This window comes from Macrobrachium nipponense, chromosome 10 (genome assembly GCF_015104395.2).
Source record: "Macrobrachium nipponense isolate FS-2020 chromosome 10, ASM1510439v2, whole genome shotgun sequence".
In the NCBI taxonomy this organism is placed as follows: Eukaryota; Metazoa; Arthropoda; class Malacostraca; order Decapoda; family Palaemonidae; genus Macrobrachium; species Macrobrachium nipponense.
The window spans coordinates 68,765,321-68,791,737 of NC_087204.1; the positions used below are offsets into that span (position 1 = coordinate 68,765,321).

The window sequence follows — 26,417 nt, forward strand, 5'->3', positions numbered from 1 at the left end:
TCTTAATAAATATTGGTAAGTGGCCTCTTAGTCCCTTGGAGTGGAGTTTTTGCATGATGTTATGTTTCCATGTTGTATCGTATGCTTTTTCTATATAAAAAAATATAGCTACTGTTAATTTCTTTTGTTCAAAGCCTTTTTTGATATGATCTTCTAAATGTGTTACGGGATCTAGGGTTGATCTGCCAGCTATTGAACCAGATTGTGTTGGTGTTAAAATGGATTCTTTGGTTATTACATACGTTAATCGTGCATTAACCATTTTTTCTAAGATTTTGCATAGGCAACTTGTTAGAGATATCGGTCTATAATTGGATGGATTACTCCTTTCCTGGTTTGTTGATTGGAATAATTATGGCATGTTTCCATTTATCAGGAAAGACACGTTTTAGCCAGATACTATTGTAAAATTGTAATAAATATGATTTAGCTATAGGAGCTAATTTTTCTATCATTTCAAATGATATTTTATCATATCCTGGTGCAGAGGGATGACAAGAGTTGATGGCATTATCTAGTTCATCCATGTTAAAAATATAGTTATATTCCAGGTCTTCAAGAGTTTCAAAATTGAGTATTATATTTTCTTTTTGTTTTCTGATATTTTGAAAATGTGTATCTAGGCTGGAGTAAGCACTGATGTTTTCAAAATGTTTCCCAATTATGTTTGATATTTCATAAGTATCATGGTATATTTTTCCATTTAAATGTATTGCACTTCTTGGAGGTCTTATATGTTTTCCATTGATTTCCTTATCTTTTGCCAGACATCCCTTGTGGATGTGTTTGAAGATATGTTTGAGACATATTCCTTCCATGATGCGATTTTTCAGCTATTACCGTTTTTGTGAAATTTGGCTGTATATTTGTATCTAGTGGTTTAATGTGGTTTAATTGTTATGTTGTTGTTATAACTATTTTGTTTAATTGTTTATACTATAGGGCATTTTGTTGAATGATTTAAGGCGAGTTTTGAGTCTGTTTAGATTGCGACTCAATATGTTTTATTTTACTTAATGTTGTTAATGTTGGATTCCACCATGGGACAGGGGATTTTGTGGAATGTGATTTGGTTTTTGGAATACTTTTATCTGCAGCATTTACTTATGAAGTTTCGAGAAGGAGTTCACATTTGTAGTAATTGTGATCTTCATTATGTGGGGGGTGAAGTAAATGGTGGTTATGTTTTCGTGTGTATAGGAAATATTTATCCCAGTTAGCTTTTTGGATATTATATCTTGTAGGTGGCAATATTTTGACATTACTTAAGTAGTTCAGAATGATTGGGAAATGGTCACTTGTGTATGAATCGTCTAGGACGTTCCATTCAAATTTCTCCGCTACATCATTTGAACATAATGAAATGTCAATTGAAGAAAAGGTTAGGTGTGTATTTGAAAAATATGTTGGAACTTCACTTTCATTGAGACAATACAGGTTGTGTTTCATTATAGTATTCTCTATGTTGATTCCAGATGTGTCAGTGGGGTTATTAATATCCCATAATGGATTATGTGCATTAAAATCTCCTACTATAAGTAGTGGTTTCCTGTATACTTTTGCTAATAAGTTCAGAAAAATCACTGAAATTTGCATTGAAATTTGGTTGGTTATATAAATTACAAACTAGTAATTTTACTTTTATCAGGCATATACAGTTTAATTGATGTTATTTGATATGGCATAGATGGTATGTCAACAGGTTCATATGTAATGCTATTATGAACGTATATGGCTGTGCCTAATTTTCCACCGTCAGTTGGTGAATAACAGGCAATTTTATAGTGTTGGATATTTGTAGGGTTACTTCCTATATGTTGTAGACATATGCACATTGGGTTGTGGTCTCGTATGATTCTTTGTAATTCACCCAGACGTAGTCGGGTTAAGAGACCATTTATATTCCATTTAATGATTTTATATTCCATTATTGGGAGGAATTGGTGTTAAATTCTGTAAATTGATTGCTGATTTTACTTTATCTCGTAGTTTATATGCATTTGAATTTATTTGTAGTTTTTTAATCGTTCTATTTGTATGTTGGTTATTAGATTCTGCAGTTGTTTGTTTTTCATAGTTGAATATTAATAAGTCTATTTTTTATTTTATAATTTCCTTTTTCTATTTTAAGGATTCAGAACATAATTCGTTCTCATGTTGGTGTGTTAAAGGGCACCTCCTTATTTGGTAAATTGTCAATACAATATCGTACTGTGTCCTCTGTCTTGGTATGTTGGTTTGGTATGTACTTGCAAAGCATTCATTACAACCACAAGATGAAGCATGTTTGGTAATGTTAATTATTGGTTCAGAAGTTTTTTGGTCTAGCTTTAGAAATTTCTGGTTTTGTAATTCTATTGTTCCTTTTCTGTAGTGATAAGGACTGTTGGTTTGAGGGGTTATTTGTTTTGTTGTTGTTAATGGGATATTTGGGTCTTGTGGATGGTCGGGGGGTGATAGTTATATTTTGGTTTTGGTTTGGTTTAATGGTATGATTTTCATTAGTATTATTTGATGGGAATTGTAAAGAGTGGTCTTTACTGTCCAGATGTTGGCTGTTTGATTGAGATTGAGGGTAATTGTGTATTTCCACTTGTGATGAGGTTAGTTTAATATCTTTTTTAAAATGTTCTCGTGGTGTAGTTGGAGTCTCTCTGGATTGATTGTAATTTTTCAATATTTACTTTTTTCCCTTAGCTGGGGTTCTTTCTAGAATTCTTTTCTTTTTGTGCCAGTTCGATTATCATCATTATTTAATTCTTTCTTCTATTGGAAGTTCTTTTCCATGGATAACTGAATCATCTATGTTAGTGGTGGTATTGGTTGTTGTAATATCACTTTTATTTTTTGGATTTCAGTATTATTGGTATGAAATCAGTTTCCATGTTTATACTATCTTGTTTTGTCATTGTGCTGTTTGATGTCTTGATTTTTAGTCACATTTGAAAAGGTGGGGGTTTTGGATGGATTGTTAAGGCCTCTTACTTTTAGCTCAAGTCTGGCTTCCATGACTGACATTCCTGTCCTATTTATTAACAACTGAAGTTCTGTGTTATATTGGGTAAAATGAACACTCCTTAGATTTTGCGTGATGGGCTAGTCCACAATTAATACATTTTGATTGATTACAGTTCCAATTAGTGGTATGGTCATCTGATGCACAGACTGCACATATAGCCTTATTACGGCATCTTTTGTATGTGTGTCCATACCTTGAGCACTGTGTACATTGTAGTGGTTTGTTTAGGAACAAAAGGACGAACTTCTCTATTTTGTCCAAGAATTTTTATTTTAAATGGTAGGTCTTGGCCTGTAAATTTTATTTTGGCAATGTTGATATTTTTACTTTTATCTTTCCTACTTGAAATAGAGTATATTTCTAAATCGTGGATATTGTTATATCTTAATTTTAGGGAGTCTAGCAATAGTTGTTTTGAAGGAAGCTCCTGCTCCGCTATTGGGTAGGATGACTGTAACCCTGTAACATAATTCAATGTTCGTGGGCTTGTAATTATTACCTTTATATTATTTATTTCTGTTATACTTAAAAAGGCAGTGGACTGCTTTTTATTGGTTACTTGGATAAGCCATTCATTGTCCTTGATGTGTCTGCATTCCATGTCCTTGTGTTGGATATATGTTAAGTAATTTGTTTTCTAGCATCGCTGCTGAGATTTGTTGTCAGCTTTGAGGACTAGAAATCTTGACCAATTATCTGGTCCAAAGAGGTCATCAAAATGTACCAATGTGGGATTAAGTCGGTAATTTTTGTTTCTTTTTGGTCCTTGTTTTATGTATGTTGCTTGTCTATTATGATTTTTATATTTTTCTGTATTGCTGGGAGGATTATTTGTCTCTAATTCAGAATTATTGTTCATCATATATGGTTCCATTGTTACGATATTGGAGTTTATCATTTTATTTTTGTTTGTTTTTTTTTTATTTATGCACTCTATTTGATTTTCTGGCTCTGCTGCTTTACTTGGAACAGGGTGTTCCTTTTTATCTTTTATAGTACTTTCACTACTTGTGGCAGTACCTAGGAAATTCGGGAGTGACGTGCCAATGGTCATCAACTGTGCCGTAGTTTTCCCATCATGGGGCCCAGGGGTACTCAAATCATTTATTTCACAGTTCATAAATTTTGAGTTTTTACCAAAAAAAAAATAAAAATAAAAATAAAATAAATTCTTGAAAAGATATCATTGGCCCTTCGCGAAGTTAAATCTTCTGCCAAAGGCACAAGTGAGAAAGGACTCCCAAATGTCCGCATCCCTACCCTACCCCAAAAGGGGATGGCATAACATGATTAGTATGGCCCAAGTGTAAGCAGAACCCGCTTGCTAGGACTAAGAGTTATTATGTTAATACAATTATCCCCATCCTAATCACATTATGGGCAAACTGGATAGAATGCTGAGAGTTCTATTCCTAGAACCAGGCCCCCCCAGGAATCCGTGGTCCAGCTCCACAGAATAGTTCCGCCTGAAAAACAGGTCCAAACATTGTCGGGTAGATGATGGATCTACCACAGTTCTCACTATTTAGCTTCGGATTTAACTCCACGTTAAGCCATGATATGTTTTCTCATTTATTTGCTTTCAAAAATTTTGGCAAAAAATGGAAAAGTCCACATAAGTTTACTCGAAAATATATAATGTCATATGGGACTCTTGGGTTCGAACCTGGGAAGAGATTCCTGAGGTTCGAGAGCCCCCTCACCACGTCAAGGTGGTCCCAAAATGAGGGGGTTTTTTGCCAGTACACGTTGGCGCTTACATGTTGTGATTGTTAGCTAATTGTAGAAGCGAAAATTGTTTTGAAGAATTTATTTAGCATTCTATTGAAAAGTTTTATCTAAAGAAATGTACCACAATTATTATTGATAATATAGATAATCCTTTCAGATAACGATGTCAGCAATAGCCTACCAGGCAGTATACTACAATCTACATTGATTCAGTGGGAATATGTTAGCTAGACTAGCAGATATTGTCTGTAGACTATAATCTAGGATTATATATCCTTGAGGGTGAACAAAAAATAACCTGGATTAGGTAGTAACCTGTTAGGCTATGAGCCTAAGTAATAGCCAAAGTTTAACCAAAGACCTTAGGATTAGATGAAAGGCCAGAGGCTAGGCATAAGTAAATAACCTAAAGCCATTTAAAACAGTGGCTTGGACTAAATAAACAAATTAGTACATAGGATATTAGTCTGAATGGTATAATGATTCAAATCAAAATTTTATGTAGCCAGTGCAAAAGGACTAACACTGCCATATACGGCTGTCAAAACTACTTAAACCTCAAAGGGCTCAATTTAACATAGATTTCTAATAGAATCTACTACAAGTTAACATAGATTTCTAACAGAGTGTACTACAAATATGGAAACTGTATGAAGAACTACAGAATAGTCCCTCATTAATAATTAAATACTGACTAGCTTATAATAACAACTTGCTTTATATCACTATAGGGCTGCTATTATGCACAACTCTTAGTTCAAGTGTTCCATATCAAGTTGCTCGGTTCATTTTGTACCATCGGATATGGCTCATACCACCTGCCTGTGTTTAGTAAAAAACAATGAAAATGTGCTTGGTTGACGGTTATGTGCCAAACTTGTAGTATGCTACTGGCAGCAAGTTTTAAGGATGAAACTGCTCATTTTAAGCATTCCCGTGATTCCTAGGGTTCAGTAGGACCAAGGAAAGGGAAAATTATATCTTTCCGGCAAAACTCCTGTGGTAGATATGTAACCCTTTTTTCTCAGATCAAGATATGTTTGGGTCAAAACCCAGTGATGTCAGTCCCCACTACCTCCCAGGTTAATCCCACAGAGGAAGTAGAGGAATTTTTATGTGGAGACATTCTTACTATGGAATATGAAGTGGCCATTGCCACTGAAATGACCCTGCTGGATCAGGGGCACAAATTTCGGGTAGCCACGAGAGAAACTTTCTAGAAGGAATTCTAGCCCCCTTTGCAGCTATCTATGCTAAAGAGGTTTTCCCCAAAAGGGATACTAGGGTCCATCTGACTCGGCCTTAAATGACTTTTTTTCAGTAGGTTATTGTAACTTACACAAGACTTCTGCCCCTTTGGACTTACGCAAGACTTCTGCCCCCTTTGGTAACAGGCAGTTACAATTCAGTTGTTGAAGTTTAGTCAAAATTTGCAAGCTTTCCCAGTCAGGATATGGCAATGTATGAGGGACATGATGCATGATTCTGAAAATGAATTTAAGTTAGTCCAGTACAATCCAAAGTGTAAAAGTACTGCATCCTGCAACCCAAAAGTGAGAGAAGATCCAAATACTGTCCAAATAAGGTATAGTGTTGGAATTCTGACTGGAAACCACTAATTGGTCTTCTGAATACAAGACTTCAAATCAAAACATGACAGGGTTACAGTACTCATCCGTGATGATACTTATAATCCTTGGTTAGACGTATCAGTGCACATTTTTTCTGTACACGTGAATGACCACTAATAGAAACAGTCTTCTTACCCTGTGTCTATAACATTAAAAGCTATAGAAGACACCCTTTACCAGGACCAAAGTTGCTCACCAAGGAGTCTCAGCCTTCTATCCCTTCATTTTCAAAATGATTAATCTTGTAAAGACAGATTTTCAGAATTTTGTAGTAATTAAAAGACCAGAGACAATGGCAGAATTAAAACCATTTGCCTTGGTCATCCCAGTTATGGAAAACTCCAAGGAATGGGCAACACTACAGCTCCCATCTGAAGGGGAAGAGCCTTCTTTATTTATAGCTACAGAGCAATATTGAACTACTAGGATCCACCTCTTTAGTATTATAACCTCTAACACCTTGTTTCCAAATTGTTCCAGAACAGTTGTTGCTGTTGTGGTCAAAAGTCTTATGAGAACCCTGTGGCAAAAATTCTATGACTTTTTAGAGTCATGTATAAAAGTGCAAATGGAAACAATGGAGGGCTGGAACTAGTCACTTCCCTTTTGTAAGGACCTGTTTGCAGAGTCTGCTGTGGTTAAAAACTTAATGAGCAAGCCCAACAGAATCATGCAAAAGTACTCTCTTTTGGAAAAAAGGAGAATTTAGGAAACAAAATCCCAAAACTTCCCCTTAATCAACCCAAAAAGGCTTGTTTAAAAAGGTAAGCCTTCAGTCCCCCCATAAGTCTTTTTCCTCAAAGAACAGGTAGGTGTTCTAAAGGGAGGATGCCTCACAAAAAGAAAACAACGACAGCAAGATAATCTTTTTCATAAGGTTCAAGCACCATTTTATAGGAAAAGAAAAGCAACAAATGGAATGCCTATCAAGGTTAGAAGCAGAGAAAGCGGCAGATACCAATAGGAACAGTAGTAAGGTTTTGGGGTCGATTTTAGCAACACTATAGGCAATTGGAGTCTTCCCTTTAAGGACACAGCAATAATTTTTAATGGGCTGGGGTGAAAACAGTCTCACCCCTCCCCCCTCCTATAAAGGGGTTCTCCCAAAAAACCAAACCCCTCTCTGGAATGTTTTATGATTTTATGATTTGCCTCTAGTATATAAGTTGTCACTGCCCTTCTGCAGTCCATTGCACTACAAAGATCTGCTCTAGAAGGGTTCCAATCACTTGGTCCCTGAACAAGGTGCTTAGACTTCAATCAGCCCCCAGTTCAGTGGACCCAATACAACCACAACTCACAAGCTACAATGTGCAATCCTCTTGATTGCATTAGTATCAGGAGCTCTTATTAGCAAACTGGGCTCTCTGAGACTGGGACAATACATCCCGCAAATGGCTGACAATCAATCTTTATTGCCCTCTGGCCTAAAATTCCTGGCCAGGACTGGGATTCTTTTAAGAAACAAATATATTCTAAATAAACTAGAATTAGTAAACAAAACATTATGCCCAGTTCAAGCACTTAAGGTTTACCTAGAGGTCATGGCAGACATCCCAAAAAGTCCATTTTCTCCTACACTGTAGCAACACTTGCCAAGAGCTTGAACAAATTCAGCTACACTGTATCGGTAGGTGGCATGGATAGTCTTCACCCATAGGTGCTACAGCAGCAAACCACGGATCTTCCTAACAGGTAGGTATGGTAACCATTGCTGGGGAAGGTTTGACATTACTGCAACCATACCCAGCATGCTTAGGTAAGTCACCACAGAACTTCACCTTAAAAACCGTGAGTTCGCACTTAGTTTCGTGTTCTTTGCTACCAAACCTAAAGGTATTTGGAATAAAGAATGAGGGCTTAAAACTAGTGGCTTGATTCTGGAACAAAGTAAAATTCAAGAGCTTTTTGTCACCTGTCTATTTCTGTGTAAAGCTCCGTGAGGATTAGACAGCGACTACACTATCAAAAATAGGTTTTTCCTATGTCAAAACCTGTTTTATGATATCTTCAGGTATTCTGATAATATCTTATGCTGTTTTAAGAAAATGGTTTTCATTCATAATGGCAGTAGAAATGTACGATTTTTAATTGTAAGGTATTCCAAACTATTTCATGCCATAGTCTCGTATTTTTTTTCTTGTCCGCTTTATTATTTTAAACATTAAGGGTAAACTTGGTTAAAACATTCACCCATTTTACAGATTCTGGATGAATCCAGGCGATGAGGAAATTGATGAGAAGGAAGAGAGCGACGACGAGGAAGAAATAACCAAAGAAAGTTTGTCATTCAAGAATGACATGGATGACATCGATTTAGATGACGCCCCCGGTAGCGATAAGGACGATGTTGATGAGAATATCAATCCCCTCCTAACAGATCTAGTTGGAGATTCTCGCGATGCGAGGCGAGCCAGAAAAGCTAACACATGGTTCAACCAGGTAAAGAAAATTTGAAACTATGCCTTTGTTGTACAGTAACACCTCAACTCAACTTAACAGAATTTTGTACTTATTTTATAAGCTACATTATTATTATTTTTTTGCATTCTAGATATCATGCCTTTTTAAATAAATCTCTTATAGAGAGGTAAGTTAAAGTACAGGATAATTTAGGTTAGGAACTATGTGGAATTGCTGTTAGTTGTAAGATATCTAGAAAATATTCAAGTATTGGCTATAATATGAGGAGTTTATTACTTATCAGAAAACCAGACCCCCAAAGTGTGTTGAGTTAGGTGCTACTGTTTAAATTTGTTTTTCACTTTTGTGTATGTAACTTACCAAGTAATTACACAACTATAGTTTCTAACGGCATCTAAAATTTTAAATCCACGGTAGCGATTCTTCTGTTTTGGTGTAGGAACAACCCCACCCACTATCGGGAGAGAAGGATCAACTAGGCAACGGCCTGTCAATTTGTTTCTGCCGAATGATGACAGTGGTTGTCGTTCCTCAGCTGATGGTTTGAAATTCGTTGTCAGTTACTAGTTGTAATGCAAATTGGTGAAGTACTGTTTATTGTTGGCAGGTTTTCACTTGGAATTTTGTCAAAAGATCAAGTTTTCCTCATGATTGGATTTATTTTTGTAGTTTTTGATGTCTGACGCTAGTTCATCGTCAACTGCCTATTGCAGCAAAGACTGTAATACGAGACTTCATTAAAGTATGACATGCACACAATTTGCACTTCATGCAGGGGCAAGTTTGTTCACTATCGTTATAGTGTGAGGAATGTTTAGATGGGGATACTAAACAATGGAAAGGTTTGTCTTCTCATTTAAATAAGTTAGGGATAGAAAGAGAAATGATAACTTAGGTATGACAAGATGACTGCTAGTCAGGATAGTAGTATTGACCTATCTGTCTCTGTACCTGTTATGTCTCCTATTCCTTCCCCGGTCTTAACACTTCAACCCTTACCTAATTCCCTCATTGACGCCCCCAATAAGTTAAAATTTGACCGTAAATTTAATATCATTGTGGCATCTCTGGCTCAATTAGGATCTTTGTTCAAAGCTCTAATGGAGAAGGTGAGTAAGTTGATAGTGCAACTGAAGTATTAGTGGAGGAGCTGGCTATGAGCCCTGCTAATTCCCTAGGCAAAGGCACACTCCCCTGAACCTGGGAGAAGCCATACCGGAAGCCCAAGGGAGGTCAACGGGGTAGGCCCATGGGTAGTCAGCTCCTGAGATGTGCCTGTCAAAATTTCCCAGGGCGTCTCAGACAGCCATTTGAAAGGCATCTTTACAAAGGTGTTGAAACTTTCATCTAGTTGAGAAGCATCTAGCCCAGAGAATAGGCACCAGTGGTACTTTAAAGAGAAGCCTAGGCCATTGAAGAGGTCATCGTCGGAAGTGCCCACTACCCCTCAGGTGCCTCCCAAGAAGTCTGAAGGCATTCCTTTGGTGCAGGATTATCCTTCCTACATTTTCTGGGGTTCTCAAGAACATTTTTCTTTTCTTCAGTTTGTGAGGCTGAGAGGAGACATTTCAAAGAAGCTAGAGAGCTTCTTCTGACAGACATAAGAGCATTAGCAAGGGAAGTGCCCACTACCACCCCTCAGGTGCCTCCTTAGAAGTCTAAAGGCATTCCTTCAGTGCAGGATTATCCTTCCTACATTTTCTGGGATTCTCCAGAACATTTTTCTTTTCTTCAGTTTGTGAGGCTGAGAGAAGACATTTCAAATAAGCTAAGAGAGCTTCTTCTGACAGACATAAGAGTGTTAGCAAGTCTGGTACAGTGACTTGAGTCCCATATCGGCGGCCACAATTGCTAGACCTCTCGAACCCCCAGTAACTCCTGGACATTTTGTTCCTGTCAAGCGCCCATTAGCACCCATTGGCGCTTGCTCCCCCAGATGATTTAGAATTTTCTGTTGCGCTCGAATCCTCTGCTTTGGCTCAAAAGCTCCTTCAGTCTTTTTTGTCGGCTGTAGATCCTTCTTTGGATCCTATGAAGAAGTTAGACAACATTTTCAAGTTTTCTAAGAAACCGGCAACTGCACATCGCCCGAACTTCAGACATGCAATTATCTCCTGTTTCTTCAGAAAAGGAAGTAGCTCCTAAAGAAGCGGATGAGGACTTGCCTTCTACAGCTTACAGGTCACTTCTTCGTTACCTACTTTGTACTTATCCAGTGGCTCCTGCATCTCCAGCGTCTACTTTCATGATGAGTAGCCAAACTGAATCAGAGTAAACTTATTCTAAGGATTGTACTTTAGACATCTGCTAAGAAGGCTCTTAGGGAAGCAGACGAATGACTTTTGATCAAGAGAGGTCAAGGGAAGTCCTGCTTTGCATTTCCTCTTCTTTGCATTTCTTCCAACAAGATTATCTCACAAGAGGTATTTTTGTTACACCATGGGAGAAGCTTCCTCTCTAGGTGTGGCTACCTCTGCCCAGGGGGACTTCTCAGTTCTTATTGTTCCTTCTAGGAGATTGGCCTTTCCCAAAGCTAAAGTTATCTTTTGATCTGCGGAAATAGACCGCTTGTTATGCAACCTGTTAAAAGTTTTTGAAGTAACCAGTTTTATGGATTGGGCAGTAGGCTGTCTAGCCAGGAAGACTCAAGATTGCCCTCAGGTCCCTCCCAAATACATAGCATATGTATTTAGTATTCTTTCTTGTTTAGGCAAGGGAGTCAGAGACAGTGCTTGTGAGTTAGCCTCCCTTTTAACTTTGGGAATAATGAAGAAGAGAGAGTTATGGGTTTCTTTCATAGCAGAGGGAGTTACTTCTACCCAGAAGTCTGATCTTATGTTCTCTCCCTTGGTTATGGGTTTTTTGTTTCCGCAGGCCACTGTGAACGACATTACCTCGTGCCTGCACAAGAATTCAACGCAGGATTTCATGTCTCAGGCTTCCAAGCGACCTAAAGAACTAACTGTCTTCTCTTCCAGGTCGTAAGCTCCCATGCAGAGACAACCCTTTCAGGGAGGAAGAGTGAAACAGTCTACCAGGACAAGACCTACAGTGTGTTTGACATATAATTCCATTAAGAAATCTCCTCCAAACCTACAACCAAGACGTGATCAGCCTGTGCTCCAGTGAGAGCCAGACTCAGGCCTCTTCTGGGAAAGGTGAAAGGAAAAAGGTGCTGAACAATGGATTGTTCAAGTCCTCAAAGAGGGGTATTCTATCCCCTTCAGGGAAGACCTTCCCTTAGTCAAAAGTCCCATCGCCTTGACTGCCTAATCCAAAAACTCAGAGGAAGTTTCCACACTTATTTCCAAAAACGCAGTGGACATAGTAGAAGACGAGTTGTCAGAGAGTTTCTATAATCACCTGGTCATAGTACCAAAGGCGTTGGGAGGATGGAGACCAGTCCTGGACTTGAGTGGTCTGAATTTCTTTATTCAGAAAATGAAATTTATAATGGAAACCAACCATAACATTCTTGCATCCATTCGCCAGGGGGACTGGATGATGTCAGTAGATATGCAGGACTCATACTTCCTTGTCCCCATTCATCCTTCATCAAAAAATATCTCAGGTTTGTGTTCCAGGACCAAGTCTTACTGTTCCACGCTCTGTGCTTTGGAATATCGACTGTCCTGCAAGTTTTCCCGTTCATTCTAGCTCCCCTAGCAGGTTGGGTTCATCTTTTGGGGATCAAGATTGCTCTCTATTTGGACGAAGGACTAATGCATGGAGAACCTTCACAACTCTTCAATTAGCATAAAAATTGGGTCTTCTCATTAACTTGCAAAGTCCCAGCTGGTCCTGTTTCAGATGATAGTATATTTGGGGATGATGCTGAACTTTTGAGTTGTGCGGGCTTTTCCATCCCCCAAGAGAGTGAAAGCGTGCCTCAAGAGAGACGAGTTCCTGTCTTCATTCATGCACAGTGAAAAGATGAATGAGTCTGCTCGGAATATTGTCTTCCGTGGAGCAGTTCGTATCACTCGGAATACTTCACATGAAAGTTCTGCAGTTCTGCCTCAAGGCCAGCGGGATGGAAAGAAATGTCCTGACTCTTTCATCATGTCATTAATTCCAGAGATAAAACAACGCCTGCTTTGGTGGAAGTCAGAAGACAGGTTGTTGGAAGGAAAGTTGCTGTTGGTTCAGAACCCAGACCTCAGCTTTTGTTCAGATGCATTAGACGTAGGATGGGGAGCTCTATTGGAGAGCAGGGAGGTCTCAGGGAAGTGGTCGGAAGAACAGATGAGAGACAACGTAAATGTCAGCGCTGAAAGCGAGTCATCTAGGGCTTCTCCAAAATTAACTGGGAAAACTGCTGCAGTAGACTCAGACAATACAACAGCTCTTTCATACAGCACTAGACAAGGGGAGACGTATTCCTTCGCTATGTGCGAGACAGCGAGAGACCTACTTGCTTGGGCGAATCAGAATTGCATGTCAATTGTAATGAGGTTTGTACGGGGAAGAATGAACGGCCTGGCAGGCCAATTATGCAGACAAGACCAAGATATTCCAACGGAGTGAATGCTGAATCACTCAGTATGTCATGAACGGTAGCTATGGGGGACTCCCATAATAGATCTTTTCGCAGCTTCCAAAAATCGTCGCCTTCCCCTGTTCTTGTTCTCCAGTGCCAGATCCTGTAGCATGGGCAATGGATGCCATGCTACAGGATTGGTCCAGCAAGCATCTGTAAGCCTTCCTGCCATTCGGGATGGTAAGAGATGTCCTGAACTAATTCAAGTCTCACCAGAACGTATCATTGATACTGATATAGCTCCCTTTTAGCTGCTAAGAGAGTGGTTCCCGGACCTTCCAGAACTCCGAAGCGACTTAACAAGACTACTTCCTCAAACAGCCGCACCATAGAAGGTATCATCATGGACTGTCAAGTCTAGCTGTGACCACCTTCAAACTGTCAAGAAGTTGCTCAGAGCTAAAGGATTTTTGAAGGCAGTTGTAGAATTTGTGGCAAGATGCAGACGTCTATAAGCATAAGTGGTCAGTATTCTGCACTTGGTGGAGAAGCAATAAAGAGTGAGCTACTAAGACATCTGTGACAGAAATAGCTGATTTTTTGCTATTCCCAAGAACTTCTAGAGGAATGTCCATGTCTATGATTAAGGCTACAGGTCAATGCTCAGCTCACTGTTCTGACATAGAGCCCAGGATCTCACTAATAATCAAGATATTGCTGATCTCATGAAGTTTTTAGACACTTGCAAACTCAAGAACTCTGAATTAGTGGCATGGAACCTCAAAATGGCTGTCATGACCCACTTTTGAGCCACTTAGTTCGACATCTTTCAGGATTTTGACTAAAAAACTTTATTTTTGGTTACACTAGCAACTCCAAGAGAATCAGTGAAATTCAAACGATTGATAGAAGGGATTCCCGGCAAAGAGGAAATCACCAGCAAAACCCTGGCCTCATTCTTTTAGTATTAAAAACCTAAATACTAATATTAATGTTAGGGTTGGATGATGAAGAAAGAACTTTGAAAGTTATGGGGGAGATCCATAATAGATCTTTTTGCAACTTCTAAAAATTGTCGCCTTGTACATGGGCAATGGATGCCATGCTACAGGATTGGTCCAACAAGCATCTGTACGCCTTCCCGCCATTCGGAATGGTAAGAGACGTCCTGAACAATTTCAAGTCTCACCAGAATGTATCAGTGATACCGATAGCTCCCTTCTGGCCGCAAAGAGAGTGGTTCCTGGACCTTCCAGAACTCTTAAGCGACTTAACGAGACTACTTCCTCAAAGAACCAGTCCTCAAACAGCCACACCTCAGACAGTATCATCATGGACGGTCAAACCTAGCTCTTACCGCCTTCAAACTGTCAAGAAGTTGCTCAGAGCTAAAAGATTTTTGAAGGCAATTGTAGAATCTGTGGCAAGATGCAGACATCTATCAGCACAAGTGGTCAGTATTCCGCACTTGGTGGAGAAGCAATAAAGTCTCAGCTACTAACACATCTGTGACAGAAATAACTGATTTTTTGCTATTTCTGAGAACTTCTAGAGGATAGTCCATGTCTACGAATAAGGCTACAGGTCAATGCTCAGCTCACCGTTCCGACATAGAGGCCTAGATCTCACTAATAATCCCGACATGAGGCCTGGCTCTCACTAATAATCAGGATATTGCCAATTTCATGAAGTCTTTTGACACTTGGAAACTTAAGAAGTCTGAATTAGTGTCCATGGAACCTCGACGTGGCTCTGAAATGACTGTCAGGACTCACTTTTGAGCCACTTAGTTTGACAAAAAGGACTTCATTCTTGGTTATGCCAGGAACTGCCAAGAGAATCGGTGAAATTCAAGCGATTGATAGTAGGGTAGGCTTCATGCAATGTGACGCAATATGCTCTTACACTTTGGGATCCCTGGCAAAGAACGAATCACTGGCGAAACCCTGGCCTCATTCTTTTAGCAAAAACCTAAGTACTAATACCTTAGGGTTGGACAACGAAGAAAGAGTACTCTGTCCAGTTAGAGCTCTTAAATTCTACCTCCACAGAACTGAGAAGATCCTAGGAATCTCCAGTAATCTGTGGTGTTCATTGAAAGACCTGTCTCAACCTCTAATGAAAAATGCTCTCTCTTTTTTCTGAAGAGATTTAATAAGAGAGGCACACTCTCAATTTTTATAGTCATAACACGTGATATTAGAGCTGTACCTATGTCCTTTGCCTTCAAGCACAGTCTTTTGTTAAATTCTATTATTCAAGCAACTTATTTGAGGTGCAAATCATTGTTGGCACCGTTTTACTTAAAAGAAATTGAAACAACATTTAGTGACTACAGTACCTTAAGCCCTTTGGCAGTGGCAGGCATGGAATTGGGGCCAAATGTGTAGGAAGTATACCATCCTTCCTATCTCCTCACCTTATTAAAGGTTGTCGAGTTGTAGGAGAGTCTGGGGTATTGTGTACCCTCCAGTCATAGTTTTTATGGATGGGCATTGGTGTTTTTTTAAATCATTTTGGTGTAGATACTGATTTGTTTTTTCTGGTTGTATTTTGTGATGGTACTGCAACCTTGGTAGGGGCAAAATTTTATGCTTTATTAGCATTCAGAGTACTCCTTCGCTTAAAGCTCCCACTCTCATAGTAGGCCACCCTTGGCTACACTGCAATCAGATGAGCACCAACCAGGTGCAGTAACTTCCTGCAGCAGTTCTTTTACAAGGTAAGAAACAACAAGTGTATTTACCAATGCTGGCAAATTTTCTATGCTCAAATTTATTTCATTACCTAATATTTTAGGAATAGAATATGCCATTGCATCCCACCTCCTGTCAATGTGGGAATCAGCTTTTATTACTTGGTAAGTTACACATACAAAAATGATGTTTTGATAATAGAATACCTTTTTTTATAGTTACCAAGTAATTACAAATTTAAGGCCCACCCGCCTCCCCTTGCAAGAACAGAAGGCACAAACAAATTGTCAGGCCCTTGCCTAGTTGTTTCTCCCTCCTCCAATAGTGTGCAAGACTGTTCCTACACTAAAACAAAAGAATCACTACCGCAGATTTCCAATTTTAGCTGCTGTTGGTTTGAAACTATAGGTAAGTATATACAAAAAATTATTTTATTATAAAAATATCAATTTTCCATTTTTATTGAATTAAGTAAATGCTTAGTTCATAGCTGAAAACTTTTTTTTTTTTTTTTTTTTTTTTTTTATCAAATATGAGACAGTATGAAATGACCCTGTGTTTTAATTTTGTTTGTAATAACTCATAGTAAAGTACAGTGATAATGATTTAACTGTAATCTTGAAATGTTTACTCTTTCAGGATGTCTTCCAAGGATTAGAGAATGATGATGAGGAGGATTTCGAACTGGATAATACAATTAAATCTTTTGAGAAACAAGGAGGCATAATCCCAAAGAAAGGCAAGAAGAAAGTTTCTCAAAAGGAAGTCAAGTCTGGAGATGAGGTTTGTTATTTTGCACATTTCTGAAAGTGTTCGATTTAATACTTTATCTACATTGTCATGTACGTATTTCTGTGGGTAATTTGGTGAACTGTTTACTCTTTTGAAAAGTCGGACTTACTTATGTTATTTTATTTGAATTGCCCTAGTATCTTTTTTATTTGAAAACAAGCTTACTGCATTGTTTTGATGTAGAAAATATTTTATTTAGACTTTTTATCATTCGACTTACAGAGGAGAAGTATTTGTAAATCTTAGTGTTTTTAGCATACTGTTGTGAAAGTGATTGGGTGTTTTGTGCTGTTTGTTAGTCAGGAACATCGAAAATTATTCTGAAACTTGTTTACTTTCTTTTTATATTTTGTATATAGGAATGCATTACCAGTAATTCTAAATATATCTTGTGTTCTTGTGCAGGAAAAGGAGGGATACTTTATTGATAATTATAAGTTGATTTATCTAAGAATGGTAGAAGAATATGTGATAATTCAGAGGTTTTATTGAAAGATATTGCTGCATCAGCTGCATTTAACTTGTAAATAGAGAAGAATATTTACAAGTTGAATGCAGCAATATCTTTCAATAAAACTTGTTTGAAAGAGGGTCTCCTTCCAATTTAGAAACTTGTTATATTGTCTTGTTTCCTCTTAATTTTCAGGGGTACACAAGTGATAACTCAGAAACCGAGAAGGCGCGTGATGCTCCGGAGGGTTACACAGACTCTGAGGCGGACTCGGATGATTCAAGCTCTGATACTGACAGCGAGGATGAAGACAAAGGAAAGATGAAGGCCACTATGGGAGCAGGTGGCGGAGGTGAGGTTATTGTGGTTAGTGGTAATATACTGTCTTATAAATTAGTTATTTCTTACTAAAAAGATTATGGTGTGAAAATGAAGAAATATTTTGTTGCAGGTAGGGATATTTGATATTTACCTATTCATATTCATTCATTTTAGGTCTCACTAATGCAACTAGTAAGAAGAGGAAAGCAGAAGAAGGCCTTGGGCCAGAGGGGCTGGCTCTTGCGACAAAGATGATTCACTCAAAGAAGGCCAAAAGAGACATCATGGATACTGCATGGAATAGGCTAGTACTTTTCGAAGGACGTTACATTCCTTCTCATTTTGTGTCAAAGATGGATCCAAGAGTATTTTATTCAGTTTTTGTGAAGGATCAGAGGTCCAGTGAAAGATGCAAAGGTTATATGTACTGGCTTGACCCAATAGGTGTTCGATGAATAACCAGTGTGATCTAGTCCTAGAATTCAGATAATGCACCTTCTTGTTCCTGACATGGTTGCTTGTCTCATTTAAACAGTTTACCATGTTTCCAAATATTAGTAGGATGTTCACCCAGTTTTCGTGAAGTTCTTAAGCTTCCAATCTTACAGGTTGACCAGTTAATAGTTTCCCAGTGTATTCTTAATACTTTTTAATCATTTTCTTTTATCAAAGTGTATTGGAAATGATTATGGAAGTACAGTGTACAGGAAAAATTTTATTTTTTGCAGAATATAAGCAAACTCAAGTATTGTTTGTATTGGGCTCTTGGCTTGTGTGTTGTATACCTTAAAAATGTGGATTTGGCTTATTTATTTTAATGTACTGTACCTGAAAGTGTTTCTCTTAAAACATAGAAAGGTACAGGCAGCCCCAGGGTTACGACGGGTTCGGCTTACGACATTCCGAGGTTAAGGCACCTTAATTATATTAAATTATTTCCAGGGTTACGACGCCTACAACACTGATCTGGCACAAGAAATATGACACCAAAAATGCAAAATAATCAATATTTGAAGTTTTTTTTGATGAAAAAGGCAATAAGAATGTAGTTTACATAGTTTTGAATGCACCCAAAGTATTATAAGTAAGGTTTTCTTAGGAATATTTGACAATGTTCCGGCTTACAACTATTTTCGCCTTACGACGTGTCTCAAGAACGGAACCCCCGTCGTAACCCAGGGACTGCCTGTATTACTACTCGCTTAGTAATAAGTAGAGCATTGCAAATCAAAAGGGATCAATATAGCCTATAGTAAATTGAAAGTTAAATAACCAAATTGTAGCCTAAGTTCTACAGTACAACACCCAAATTACTATACTCATTTTAATTAACATTCAAAATGTGACATTGCATTGTGAATATTAATGAGTACATAAATGATATAAACTTACTGTGATTGTGACTGATGGGTTCGTTATCATGAATGACACGTCTATCCCTAACCTAGATGGTTTGAGATCCAGCATTAGCGTGGTCTCCCTCTCACTATTCTCATTCAAACAACATTATAGGAAACACCTCCCTATCATCATTAGATATGAATATCCCAAAAAGGAATTTCCCCATATGAACTTTAAGATAGGAATACTTAAATGATTGAAAAAGAAACCCACAAAATCACTGTGTAACTTGTTTACTTCTAAGTATTTACATTTTATTTTACTCCACACTCGAGTACTTTTAGTCCCTATCTGTGGCCCATTTTCAAGAGATGTTTAGGTTGTCAGCCTGGGTCAAGGCTCAGCAGTCTTCTGGAACTTCTTCTCGTTGAGCTGTCATTTATGTGATGGCTGTTCTGGTTTCCTTGAGAGTTAAGCAGTACAGCTTAACTCTCAGGGGAGTGCTATAGCTAGGCATTGTTGGGAAAATGACCATGGAATGGATTTCAAAAACAGTAGGCTTATATACAAAAGCAATAAAATTAGTCACAGGAAGGTAGTAGAAGGAGCACTCATCAGAGAGAATAAAGTAATAAAAGGAAACAAAGGTTTTACCTCAGAAGATCCCATAAGCCGAGATTTGATATTAAAAGAAGCTAAGGTTGACCCTGCTGACCTGGAGATTAGGTTTTCTGCCCAACAGACTTTTGGTGACCACTCCCTTACCACAAGGGTTAATCCCATTGACCATCAGCTCAGGATATCAGAGCGACAAGAGGGGATTGGCAACTCTCAAGGAAACCAGAACAGCCATCACATAAATGACAGCTCAACGAGAAGAAGTTCCAGAAGACCGCTGGGCCTTGACCCAGGCTGACAACCCAAGCATCTCTTGAAAATGGGCCACAGATAGGGCCTGAAAGTACTCAAGTGTGGAGTAAAATTAAATGCAAATACTTTGAAGCAAACAAGTTACACAGTGATTTTGTGGGTTTCCTTTTCAATCCTCAGAAGAAAACTGAAAGAAGTTTTTGTTTGGTTTACTTAAGTGATTATTTCAAGAATCTTATTTTCATACTATATTCTACTACAGTAGGCTGATCAGTATAATACAGTATTTTTGTAATGTAACCACAGTTACACTTAGTCATTTCTAAAGTGGCATAACAATTAATGTTTGTTATTCATTTCAGATACATGTATGGTGATGAAGATGACCTCCCCGAATGGTTTATGCAAGATGAAAAGAGATTTAACCAGATCAGAATTGAAGTGGAGCCCGTAAGTATAAGAAAGAGTGGTCGTTATTCTCCTGTTTACTTGTGAATTCATGTATTATGTAGTTGGTTAAGATTCCTGTTTGTCTTTGCTTTTTGAAAGGTTGTGGGGTGGGTTGCATTCTGCAACTTACAGTGAGCCTTATGTGGCATGTGGTAATTGATGCTACTGTCTCTTTGTGACATCCTTTTACCTGTGAGCTGTGTTGTATTATCCCCTTTACATGTCTTTCATTCCTCTTGGTCTCTTCCCAGCTAAGCTGTCTAGCTTCTTTTAACCTTATCTTCCTTCAGTTTACACCTTTTTAAGAACTAAGCTTTTGTGCAATCCCTAGGAGAGTGTGGGGATGTGGCTCACTTTTTACATTAAAGGAACTTAGACAAAGTAATAAGATCTATGATGTGGGTGTAACTGAAGGAAAGAAACATGCATAAATAGGGATATGTATTACGTTTCCTAAAGAATTTGCTAGAGTATCGCAAACATCCTTGAGACAGTAAAATCCATTTTTCAAAGTTGAAAGCGCCTCAGCGGCGTGGTTGGTATGGTATTAGCGTCCCACCTCGGTGATCGCAGGTTCGATTCTCGGCCATTCCATTGAGGAGTGAGAGATGTGTATTTCTGGTGATAGAAATTCACTCTCAACGGGGTTCGGAAGTCACGTAAAGCCGTTGGTCCTGTTGCTGAATAACCACTGGTTCCATGCAACGTAAAAGCACCATACAAACAAACAAACAAACATTTGTTCCGACACGGCATACAAACCTTCGGTCCTTTTACAATAGGAAGGTACTAGCGGCAGCTGGATAGGTCGTAAGCTTTCGAACAAGGGGTTCGGTAGTTAACTGCTTGTCCGACAGGCGCGCGCTGCGCGCGACTGGTAGGTAAACAAAACCCACTTTTGGCTTTCGGCCTGCTGGCGTGTGGACGTGTATCATCGCTCTCTGCCCGCTTTATCGTCGTTGCTTTCGCAGGTTGTGTTTTTTTCTTTTCTATTTATCTAGTGAAACTGAATTGTAAGTACAATCATTTCATATTTATTCCATTGAATTCAATTGTGAATTAAAGGATCTTGGTTTCACCACGCCCTCCGATTACCCGAGTGCCGGGACTGAAGGGCGTAAGTGCGGGAATTCATTTTCCAGAAATTGTCCTGCGTATTGTGTATGCTCGGTGCCGAGGGCGGGAAGAGAGCGCTCGCTCCGAGGCGTATATTTTGGTTGGAAATATGTTTTGAGCATGAAAATCGTAAGTAAGTTCTCTTTTTTCATTTATATTTTTTTTGACCTGTAAATGCTCGTTGCCGAGCGAAATGCGCCTCGGCACGGAAACTTATTCTGTAATGGAAGTGGAATCGCAAGTACAGTATTCTTTTTTTTTCATTTTCATATATTTTTTTATTTTGATTGTAGCATTTACTCAAATTTTGGATCAGTTTCCGAGCTTACCCGGAAATTGATTGTCTTTTTCCCCTTTTTATTTGAATGAAGTGAAATCGCAAGTGCAGTTCTTTTTCATTTTCATATTTTATTGAGATTGCATTGTTTTACTGGATCAATGTTTCCGCTATTTACCGGGAATTGATCCGTCCCCTTTTTATTTGTATGAAGTGAAATCGAAAGCGCAGTATTCTTTTTCATTTTTCATATATATATTGATTGCATCAATTCATTTATGGATCAAGGTTTCCATAAAACCTTGATCCATAAAGGTAAGGAAAATGGATCCTTTTTCCCTTTGCGCTCGGTACCGAGGGCGCAAAATGCGCTCGAGTCCGGGGGAAAGCCCTTATTCATTGTGAAGTGAATCGTAATGCAAGATTCTTTTTCATTTTTATTTCTTTTTTTATTATTGATTGCATCAATATTTATTTGGGTTCAAGTTCCGCTCAGTCAGGGAATTGATCCTTATGCCCTTGCATTCGGGCTGATGGCCACGATTGCTCTCGGGCTCTTATATTATTGTTTGGGTGTACATGGGTGCTGTGCGGGGGTGGGGAACGAGAACCCCCCCCGCTCAGCTCCCACAGATGGCCCTTCCCCTTGGGGGGGGGGGGGGAGGTTATCGGCGTTCTTCTCCTCGCCCGATCCGTCGAGCGCGGGGGAGGGCGCTCGGTGCCCGATGTACAATTGTAATTCGGGGTCCTTCCACTCGTTCGGAGCAGGGAACTCACCCCCCCCGCGCGAGGGGACTTCCCCCCCCCACTAATCGCTACTACTGTTATTTCCGCAGGTGCTACTGCCACGAGGGTGGACCCTTGGTGAGGTATGGGCGTCCTTCCATTTGCAGGGCGTGCTAGTGTCCAGGGGCTGCGGTTCTATGTCTGGGCCTACTGCGGTCACCCATGGAGTGGTGACCACGCTCCAGGTGACGACGTCCCTCCTCACCTGGTGTAATCACCTCACGTGGTAACAGTCTTGCCTACAGCCCCGCTGTGAAGTGCCGTCGCCGTACCGAGAGGGGGGCGTGGCCGCCGCCGCTCGTGGTTGCCCCCGCGCTGCAGCGACCACACTTCCGCTGCCCTAGAGCTCGCCCCCTGACCTGCCGCCGGTACCAGGATGTTGCTGGCTGCTGCTCCACTTCCTGTGTTCCCGGTGCTGCCTGCCATACCTGCCGATTCTGGGCTGACTGTCCATGCAGTTGCTGCGCTGGCTGTCCCTGCCGTTGCTGCGCTGGCTGTCCCTGCCGTTGCTGCGCTGGCGGTCCTACCGATGCTGTGCTGGCTGTGCCTGCTGTTCCTGAGATGCCCATACCTGCTGATGTCGTCCCTGTTCGTGGTGGTACTACCCCAGACTTTGGTCTGTCTGTACAGGTGCGTCCGGGCCCCGGTAGCTTCGGCTACAGCAGCCCGGCTCCGCCCTGGATAGCAGATCTTACGTCTGTCCTGAGGAAGTTGACGAAGAAGAGGAGGAAGGTGTCGTCGTCGTCGTCTTCATCTTCTTCATCGTCGTCGGCTGCCGCCTCTTCCCCTTCGACTTCTAAGGCTTCACAGCCGAGGAAGAAGAAGGTTGCCTCCTCCCTCCTAAGAAGTCTCCCTCGGAGAGCTTCTCGGGACCCCGTCTCACCTAGGTGGGACGGGAGGGTTCCTTCGCTGGTCCTCCTGCTCCTTCGGGAGCGGGGCCCGTCTCTTCTTCGCAAGGAAGAAGACTACGGGGACCAGAGGGGTACCGGCTAACACCGGTACTTCCTCGCCTGGTGTCAGTGGTTTCTGCCACTGCATCAGGGGTCCGTCTCGGCCTTCTCGTTCGCGGGAGGTACCGAGTGTACGGTCGCCTACCAGCGACCGTGCAGCCAGAACCAGACCTCTGAGTCCGCTCAGCGTCAGGTTCACGGCACGGGGGCGAAGACTGGTGACAGCCGCTCACGCGACTCTCACCAGACCAGCTATCACTCTCGCGGCGAACAGCTGGCTACCCGGGGACGTGACGGTCCACGACCGGCCACGGGCTGAGGCTGGGAATGAGGTTCCTCCCCCCCGTTCGCCGGTGCCAGCCACGGCTGGAACCAGCGACGTGACGTGCCGTGAGGACAAGCACCGGTCTCACTGTGACAGTGGAGCCTGCAGGTCGCCTGACCGTCGCTCTCACAGAGAGCGATCGGTATGGCAACCAGCACCAGCTCTTCTGACACTCGAGATCGGGGCCGCTGTGCTCAGTCCCAGCCGTTCTCCACAGCGAGACGGTTCGACCAGGCCTGCAGCTCGATCGCCACCACGGGTTGATTGACGATCGCCTGCAGCCCTCCAAGCCTGCTGGTTCTGCCAGCGAGCGAGGAGGGAGCGTCAGGTCTGCCTCTCCCGTACCTTCAACCTCCTCGGGTTACACCGGGAGGAGCGAGGTATTGAGGAGTGATCGTGAGGGGTGCGCCCCTCACGATCCCCACCACGACGCCCTACGTGCCAGGCACGGTTTCTTGGATCCTGCCAGGACGTATTGCGCCAACGTGGATGGTGGGGGAAAGGACCAGAGAGGGCTGTTCGCTGTTCCCCCTTCTTAGGAGGAAGGTTCTCGGAATATGCTCTTGTTCGAAGGGCTTAACGGTCCCCACTCTGCAAGATGCTGTGACTTCCGAGATCCAGAGGAACTTGCCGAGGTTATGGCGCTGATTCGTCAGCACAACGACCTCGGGGAAGGATCGCCGCTCCCACCACCAGCAGAGCCACGTCTCGGCTCGAGTCGTTTTGGGGCCCGAGAGGGAACCCTAATCGACGGTGGGTCTGCCGCGATCGGAGCTTGCCAACTGTGTTTGAACCAGGTAGTCTCTCGTCTCCGGACAAGAAGGCTCTCTCAGTTCTGGCCGGTCGAACAAGCTACTTCACCTCCTCTACTGCGACAGAGGCGTTTCTACGTGTCTTCGGACACCGTATTTGAATACCCCTTCGGTCCTCCTGAGAGGTTTCGACCTCGACGAGGACTGGAATGAGTCGGAGGACGGTATCGGCTCTCTCCTGTCAGGTGTCGATCAGCCCCACCCAGACCGGACGTTCACAGTGGCGGCAGATCCTTACCTAACAGTATGAGTCTTCGTAACCCTCCTCGGGGAAAACGTTTTCTCCTGACGATACGTTTTCCCAAGCTCTGAGAGGCCATCGCCATAAGGCGATGGCTGCTCCTTTTCTTCTCCAACTGCTAGTTCCGCTAGGAAAAGGCGAGCCAGTATCCATTCCTCACCCATTCCCTCTCTCCTTACGGCTACGAGGGAAAGGGGGGGAGGGGAATCCATACAGAGATTTTTTCTCTGTAAGTTCCCCACGTTACGGGGCTGCGCACCGGGGTGGGGACCCTTCGGGTCCTACCTGAACGTGTAAGCCCCCCCGGTCGTTGAGGAGGGATCCTGCCCCTTTTCTCGATTTCTACGGGAATCGAGAGGACTACCAGCCGATATCGTTTGACGAATTCGGTGGGGGTTTCGCAGAGTGCTTAGAATTCTACGTAATTTCTAGCCGCACTCAGAGTGTTCAAGTTTTTTACGATCTCCAAACACTTAGGCGAGACCACGGTCCAAAGTGAGCGAAGAATCCCCGATAATTGTTACGATAATCGGGAACCTCGCTTATGCTCGAATTCCTGTAATTTCTAGCATTTGGAAGAAGACTGCTGCTGAAAGAAGAGTATCTCACAGTAGGCGATTAACCTGGAATAGAGAAGAACGGACGGGAACTTCCAGTTTGGCTTGAACTATCGTCTTCGGTATTCCTGTTCACCATTGGAAGCTTTCCTTTGGAAAAGACTTCTCCTTCACTCTCTTGACTAGAGAACGAAGGCGGTCGATCTCCAAATCCTTATTCTCATTCCTCGAGGGGAAAAAGAATTTAGGATGGAGGTCGTTGTAACCAGAACCTACAATATACTAAAACGTATATTAAAACCCTCGCGACATGATTCTTGTAACAGTTGATGTGGTCCCGGGGGGGTAGGCGCATACGTAAGTTAACTCTACGGTTTTGGGTGACCGGTGAACGAATTTTGTATACTTTAATTGACTGCAACTCGGGGTGTTGCCTGCAACCTCCCAGCAGTTATCAGTTTGATTTTAGATACTTGGTATTGTCATGACAACACCAAATCAGCTTTTGTATTTACCGAAATCCGTTTCGTTTAAATATAATTGCTCGAGCGTATTCTTTATGCTCGATGGTTCTAGCCGAACGCATTCCTTCGTGGAATAATGGATTACCTGGCAACTCAGGATGACGAGTCACCGAGAGCTACTGCGTATTGAACTGCCTGATAGCGGCTCAGTATCAGCTAGGTCTCGGAGATGCACGGTCGGTTACGTCTCTCTCTCCCCTGGTTTGATTGACTACCGAACCGTATCTCTGCCCAACAATCATGGACTTAGGTCTCTGATTACGGGGATTCTCGCAATAATGAAGGACCCATCTACTGCTGTGACGCTCGATTTCATCGCCTTCGACATTGCGAGAATTTTCAACAGAGATATCTCTTGGACTCTTTCATCTTTCTGTTTACGGCACGGTAACAGAAGTTCTGTACTAGTCAACCGCTGCATCGCACCGCGATAATGCGAATGATTTTTGCAGACATCTGAGTTTGTCTTCAAAATATCTCGTATTCGTAGGTGTGCAATTATTCATTGCTCGACCCGAATTAACAGATATGTCAGAAGACATCGCCTACTCTCCGACCTGACAGCTCTACTTCCAAATGTTCAGCCCATGAGAAGCAGTTCTTCAGGCAGTATTTCCCTGTCT

The 26,417-nt window shown here is 41.3% G+C and overlaps 1 protein-coding gene across 1 annotated transcript in view; it reads left to right on the forward strand.

Moving 5' to 3' along the window:
* The window catches only part of LOC135223993 (pre-rRNA 2'-O-ribose RNA methyltransferase FTSJ3-like), a 90,166-nt gene that overhangs the window by 51,532 nt on the left and 12,217 nt on the right, over nt 1-26,417 (forward strand). Inside the window, exons 10-14 of the mRNA XM_064262915.1 lie at nt 8,586-8,823; nt 16,621-16,764; nt 17,420-17,576; nt 17,720-17,849; nt 20,119-20,206. Of these exons, the coding sequence (XP_064118985.1) occupies nt 8,586-8,823; nt 16,621-16,764; nt 17,420-17,576; nt 17,720-17,849; nt 20,119-20,206 (757 nt within the window). The remainder of the gene's footprint in view (nt 1-8,585; nt 8,824-16,620; nt 16,765-17,419; nt 17,577-17,719; nt 17,850-20,118; nt 20,207-26,417) is intronic.